This window comes from Nicotiana tomentosiformis, chromosome 7 (genome assembly GCF_000390325.3).
Source record: "Nicotiana tomentosiformis chromosome 7, ASM39032v3, whole genome shotgun sequence".
NCBI classification, from domain to species: domain Eukaryota; kingdom Viridiplantae; phylum Streptophyta; class Magnoliopsida; order Solanales; family Solanaceae; genus Nicotiana; species Nicotiana tomentosiformis.
Window position 1 is genome coordinate 104,710,719 of NC_090818.1, and position 7,536 is coordinate 104,718,254.

Genomic DNA, 7,536 nt, shown 5'->3' on the forward strand with positions numbered 1-7,536 from the left:
CTTTATTTCGCATCACTCGTCAAACCACATTGTTCGTGGGGAGATGACCTAGCCGATCGGGCGTGATCGGACTCCGTGCTAACAAAGACGGCGGTATATCGGTGCTAATGATCTCCCAACCAAAATTGTATATGAAGTTTGTATTTTGAAAATTATTATGTTTTAACTGGACATTTGGATATTGTTGATTGTGACTTGTTGATTCTATGTGTTGTCTTTTCTTATATGGTCATTCTATTTAGAAAGAGGACTTTTAGATTTACATACTAGTACTATTCGACAGTACTAACGTCCCTTTTGCCGAGGGCACTGCATCTTTAATGGATGAAGGTGGATCCACAGCACGCGGCATTGATATGTGATAGCGGTACACTTCTTCAGCTGACTTGGTGAGCCCCCTTCATTTTGGGGGTCATGTATCTTTTGTTTCTCACGCACTATGTTTAGAGGTATAGCCGGGTCCTTATTGCCGGCATTTTCCTATTACTCTTCTATTGTACTTAGAGGCTCTGTAGACACGTTGTAGGTTGTGGTTGATGTTGGAAATTGAACTGGAAATGTTGGTATTTGGAAATCATGTTTTTTTTCATTAATTCTATAAACTCGTAATATTTTGGAAATTATGAATGAAGCTGCTAATGGGAATGAAACGGAAGTTGTTAATAAAAAATTTTCAGTGTTTGATTAATGGAGTACATCCCCTCTTTATTCATAGATGAGTTTGGGCAGAAGGTAATCTAACAGGCTTGCTCGGCCGGGTTCTCTCGGTTGAGCGCCTGTCGCGCTCCCCGAGTTTGGGGTGTGACAAGGGTAATTCTTCTCGTGGGGCTTCAGCTGACGTGAAGCATATGCAATAACTCGCCCCTCATGCATCAATACACAACCCAGGCCAACGCATGAAGCATCGTAATATACAGTATACATCCCTGAACCGGAAGGCAACACTATAACTAGTGTTGTAGTCAAAGTTGTCTTGAGCTTCTGAAAGCTCGCCTCGCAATCATCGGACCACCAGAATAGAGCACCCTTCTGGGTCAATCTAATCAAATGTGCTGCAATAGATTAGAAGCCCTCTACAAATCGGCGATAGTAACCTGCTAGCCCCAAGAAACTCCTGATCCCGGTTGATGTGGTAGGACGAGGCCAACTCTAGACTGCCTCAATCTTCCTGGGATCTACCTTAATGCCCTCGCATGATACAACATGCCCCAAGAATTCCACAGAATCTAACCAGAACTCGCACTTGAAGAACTTAGCATATAACTTCTGTTCCCGTAAGGTCTGGAGCACAACTCTCAAATGCTGCTTGTGCTCCTCCATGCTACGCGAGTAGATCAATATGTCATTAATGAAGACAATGACAAAAGAATTAAGATACGGCCTGAACACTCGGTTCATCAAATCCATAAACACCGCTGGGGCGTTAGTCAAGCCGAAGGACATCACCAAAAACTCATAGTGGCCATATCTAGTCCGGAAGGCCATCTTCGAAACATCTGAAGCACGAATCTTCAGGTGATGACACCCAGATCCCAAGTCGATCTTAGAGAACAACTTGGCACCCTGCAAAAGGTCAAATAAATCATCAATACACGACAACGAGTACTTTTTCTTAATGGTAACTTTGTTCAACTAGTGGTAAGCAATGCACATCTGCATAGTACGATCCTTCTTCTTCACCAACAACACCGGTGCACCCCAAGGAGACACTTCTCAAGTTGCTCCTTCAACTCCTTCGGAGCCATGTTGTATGGTGGAATGGAGATAGGCTAGGTACCTGGAGCCAAATCAATACAGATATCGATATCACGATCTGGTGGCATGCCTAGGAGATCAGAAGGAAATACATCAGAGAACTTCCACACCACGAGCACTGAATCAATCGTCGGAGTCTCTGCATCAGTATCCCGAACATAAGATAGATAATCCAAACAACCCTTCTCGACCATGTGTCGAGCCTTCAGGAAAGAGATAACCCGACTAGATGCACTGACAGATGAACCCTTCCACTCCAATCTAGGCAACTCTAGTATCGCCAAGGTAACAGTCTTGGCATGGCAAGACGACATGATATGGAGACAACCAGTCCATGCCCAGGATAAACTCAAAGTCGGTCATATCGAGCAACAGAAGATTTGCTCTAGTCTCATAATCACAGAAAGTCACGACACAAGACCGGTAAATCCGACCTACAAAAACAGAATCACCCACTGGGGTGGATACATATAAAGGAGTACCCAAGGACTCACGAGGAACACCTAGAAAATGAGCAAACAGAGATTAAACATATGAATACGTAGACCCTAGATCAAATAGTATCGTAGCATCCCTATCGCAGACAGAAATAATACATGTGATCAAGGCATCTGAGGCTCCTGCATCTAGTCTTGCTGGAAAGGCATAGAACCTAGATGGAGTGCCACTTGACTGGTCTCCACCTCTAGGACCGCCCCTACACACCTTCCCTCCGCCTATGGGTGGCCGGACGGTTGGTGCGATAGCTGGTGCTGTAATCACGGGCCGATAGTCTTGCTGCTCAGCCTTTCCCCAAAGTCTGGGACAAAACCTCTTCACGTGGCCAAGATACTCGCACTCGAAACAACCCCTTAGAATGGTGGACTGCTGATTTGAAGTCTGACCCTGATGGCTTGAATATCCCCTGGAGGAACCCTTAATAGCTGACGAGCGGTAAGTACTCTCCAGAATGACACTGAAATAGGGTCGTGCTGGAGCACCTCGAGGAGGCGGTGGTGCTGACTGCATGGGACTGCTGGGCTGATCCCTCATGAACTGACCTATGCCCCCAGGTGGGGTGCCACTAAATCCTCAAAATTGCCGAGGCCGCTTGTCCCTCGGTGCAAACTCTCCAATGTGGTTTCAAATACGCTCGATTCTCCATGCTATATCCCTATTACTCTTCTATTGTACTTAGAGGCTCCATAGATAGGTTGTGGGTTGTGGTTGATGTTGGAAATTGAACTGGAAATATTGGTATTTGGAAATCATGTTTTTTTTCATTAATTCTATAAACTCGTAAAAGTTTGGAAATTATGAATGAAGCTGCTAATGGGAATGAAACGGAAGTTGTTAATAAAAAATTTTCAGTGTTTGATTAATGGAGTACATCCCCTCTTTATTCATAGATGAGTTTGGGCAGAAGGTAATCTAACAGGCTTGCTCGGCCGGGTTCTCTCGGTTGAGCGCCTGTCGCGCTCCCCGAGTTTGGGGTGTGACAAGGGTAATTCTTCTCGTGGGGCTTCAGCTGACGTGAAGCATATGCAATAACTCGCCCCTCATGCATCAATACACAACCCAGGCCAACGCATGAAGCATCGTAATATACAGTATACATCCCTGAACCGGAAGGCAACACTAAAACTGGTGTTGTAGTCAAAGTTGTCTTGAGCTTCTGAAAGCTCGCCTCGTAATCATCGGACTACCGGAATAGAGCACCCTTCTGGGTCAATCTAGTCAAATGTGCTGCAATAGATGAGAAGCCCTCTACAAATCGGCGATAGTAACCTGCTAGCCCCAAGAAACTCCTGATCCCGGTCGATGTGGTAGGACGAGGCCAACTCTAGACTGCCTCGATCTTCCTGGGATCTACCTTAATGCCCTCGCTTGATACAACATGCCCCAAGAATTCCACAGAATCTAACCAGAACTCGCACTTGGAGAACTTAGCATATAGCTTCTGTTCCCGTATGGTCAGGAGCACAACTCTCAAATGTTGCTTGTGCTCCTCCATGCTACGCGAGTAGATCAATATGTCATCAATGAAGACAATGACAAAAGAATCAAGATATGGCCTGAACACTCGGTTCATCAAATCCATAAACACCGCTGGGGCATTAGTCAAGCCGAAGGACATCACCAAAAACTCATAGTAGCCATATCTTGTCCGGAAGGCCATCTTCGAAACATCTGTAGCATGAATCTTCAGGTGATGACACCCAGATATCCAGTCGATCTTAGAGAACAACTTGGCACCCTGCAACTGGTCAAATAAATCATCAATACGCGACAACGAGTACTTTTTCTTAATGGTAACTTTGTTCAACTAGTGGTAATCAATGCACATCTGCATAGTCCCATCCTTCTTCTTCACCAACAACACCGGTGCACCCCAAGGAGACACACTCTGTCTGACGAACCCCTTTACTAGCAACGTCTCAAGTTGTTCCTTCAACTCCTTTAGAGCCATGTTGTACGGTGGAATGGAGATAGGCTGGGTACCTGGAGCTAAATCAGTACAGAAATCGATATCACGATCTGGTGGCATGCCTAGTAGATCAGAAGGAAATACATCGGAAAACTCCCGAACCACGAGCACTGAATTAATCGTCGGAGTCTCTGCATCAGTATCCCGAACATAAGATAGATAATCCAAACAACCCTTCTCGACCATGTGTCGAGCCTTCAGAAAAGAGATAACCCGACTAGATGCACTGACAGATGAACCCTTCCACTCCAATCTAGGCAACTCTGGTATCACCAAGGTAACAGTCTTGACATGGCAATCAAGGACGACATGATATGGAGACAACCAGTCCATGCCCAGGATAAACTCAAAGTCGATCATATCGAGTAACAGAAGATCCACTCTAGTGTCATAACCACAGAAAGTCATTATACAGGACTGGTAAATCCGATCCACAATAACAAAATCACCCACTGGGGTGGATACATATAAAGGAGTACCCAAGGACTCACGAGGAACACCCAGAAAATGAGCAAACAGAGATGAAACATATGAATACATAGACCCTGGATCAAATAGTATTGTAACATCCCTATCGCAGATAGAAATAATACATGTGATCACGACATCTGAGGCTACTGCATCTGGTCTTGCTGGAAAGGCATAGAACCTAGATGGAGCGCCACTTGACTGGTTTCCACCTCTAGGACCGCCCCTACCCACCTTACCTCCTCCTCTGGGTGGCCGGACGGCTAGTGCGACAACTGGTGCTATAATCACGGGCCGATAGTCCTGCTGCTCAGCCTTGCCCCAAAGTTCTGGACAAAACCTCTTCATGTGGTCAAGATCCTCGCACTCAAAACAAGCCCTCAGAATGGTGGACTGTTGGCCTGAAGTCTGACCCTGATGGCTTGAATATCCCCTGGAGGAACCCTGAATAGCTGACGAGCGGTAAGTACTCTCCAGAATGACACTGAAATAGGGTCGTGCTGGAGCACCCCGAGCAGGCGGTGGTGCTGACTGCATGGACCTGCTGGGCTGACCCCTCATGAACTAACCTATGCCCCCAGGTTGGGTGCCACTGAATCTTCCAAACTGCCGGGGTCGCTTGTCCCTCGGTGAAAACTCTCCACTAGGGTTTCAAATACGCTCGATCCTCCGAGCTATATCCACAACCTGAAGAAAAAAAGACCCCATTTCTTCCTCACGGGCCATAGGTACCTGAATCTTAGGGTGCAGACCTGCAATGAACCTCTGCACCCTCTCTGCATCTGTGGGGAGTATAATAGCTGCATGGCGAGATAAGTCGGTGAACCTCGCCTCATAGTCAGTGACAGATATGTGACCCTAACAGAGTTTCTCAAATTGACCCTGAAGCTCCTCTCTCTCTCAGAAGGTGGTATATAATTCTCCAAGAATATATGTGTGAACTTATCCCAAGTCAAAGGAGGTGAATCTGCTGGCCTGCTAAGAAGATAAGCCTGCCACCATCTACGGGCCTTGCCCTCTAGCTGAAAAGTAGCGAAGTTCACCCCGTAAGACTCCAGTATCCCCATGTTCCGGAGCATATCCTTGCACCGGTCAATGAAATCCTGGGGTTCCTCTAACTGCTCACCCCCAAAGGTAGGGGGTAAAGCATAGACTATCTGTCCAGTCGCTTCTACTGATCATCGGTCGCAACTGGTACAGCCTCTGGCATAGTCACTGCAACAGGCTGGCCTCCATCCGTAGGTAGTGTACCTGGGGTCTGATTAACGGAAGCGACGTGCCCTAGAGCCTGAGCGATAGGGGTCCCCCTCCCGCCTGAGATATGGCAGGGTCCGCTGGAAATAAACTAGCCTGCATCATAGAGTCCACAAACCGTAGCATACGGCCCATGACCTCTTGGAATCCTGGCGCAGTCATGAAATCTGATGGGACTGGCACAGCTGCAGGCACCTCATCCTGCTCCTCAACAACAGGATCCTCTACTGGATCCACTAGTGGTGCAATAGGAGAAACCCTAGGGTGCCCTCGTTCTTTGACTGGAGCTGAAGCCCTCCCCCGACCTTTGCATCCCCCTCTAGCAACATGGGGAGCAGCCCCTCGACCGCCTGGTACATCTGCCATGCACGTTCTCACTATCTGTGGGAGATCAATAGAAAGACACTTTTTGTAATATCAACTGCATGATAGGAGATGAAGAAAGAGAAGTTTCCTAACACCCAATAACCTCTCGAAGATAAGCATGGACGTCTCCGCACCAATCCGCAAGACTACTAGGTCTGCTCATGACTTGTGAGACCTATGTGAACCTAAAGCTCTGATACCAAGCTTTCATGAACCAATTCCGTACTAGGTCGAGACCGCACCTAACGCTGCGTTAGGCAAGCTCACAAGCGAAGCTACTATTTATTTATCCCTTTTTAACATATTTTTAACTACACTAAATTTCATGCAACTGTGACAAATCTTTTTAAATAAAATATCAACACAATAAGTACCTAGTATGCGGTGATCAAAATGACAAGTACAACAGTACATAAGTGATACAAATCCCCAAAATCCGGCGTTACAAGTACATGAGCAATCTAGAGAATATACAAAACTACTAAAAACTAATGTCTGAAAGTAATAGACAGGAATGGTAAATTTCATGCAACTGTGACAAGTCTTTTTGAACAAAATATCAACATAATAAGTACCCAGTCTACATTGATCAAAATGACAAGTACAATAGTACATAAGTGATGCAAATCCCCAAAACCCAGCGTCACAAGTACATGAGCAATCTAAAGAATATACAAAACTACTAAAAACTAATATCCGAAAGTAATAGACAGCAATAGTAAATAAGATGGAAGGAGACTCCGGTGCTGCGGATCGTAGCAAGGCAAGCAGCTCACCCCTAAGTCTCCGTAATGACCGGCTACACACCTGCATGACCATTGGTTGAACCTGTCTCAGTACCTTCACATCAGTGCAGAAGTGTAGAATGAGTATGAAGAACAACGTGTACCCAGTAAGTATCTAGTCTAACCTCGAAGAAGTAGTAACGATAGGTCGACTTGACACTTACTAGAGGTCAATAATAATAATGAAAGTGCATAAAGTAGACATGGTGAACATACAACAAGTATCAATGAGACAAATAAAAGCAACTACAATAAATACAACAGGAATCCGTAACACATCATCATTTTCTCATAACTGGTCGTGAAGACCCTAACTCAATTATATCCAAATTAGAACCCGTTTTGATTATTTAGCACGAAGTTGCCAAGGCGAACGGCCCGATCTCATAAGAGTAGTGTTACCATTATATTGCTGAGGCGAACGGCCCGATCCCATAAGAG

The 7,536-nt window shown here is 45.7% G+C and overlaps 1 protein-coding gene across 1 annotated transcript; it reads right to left on the reverse strand.

The window, feature by feature from the left end:
* Window positions 1-4,060: 4,060 nt before the first annotated feature.
* LOC138896132 (uncharacterized) lies at window positions 4,061-5,227 on the reverse strand. The gene is made up of 2 exons (XM_070180913.1): window positions 4,514-5,227; window positions 4,061-4,417 (listed from the first exon to the last, which is right to left on the reverse strand). The coding sequence occupies exons 1-2, from the start codon at window positions 5,225-5,227 to the stop codon at window positions 4,061-4,063; spliced, it is 1,071 nt and encodes a 356-aa protein (XP_070037014.1).
* Between the last annotated feature and the right edge of the window lie 2,309 nt (window positions 5,228-7,536).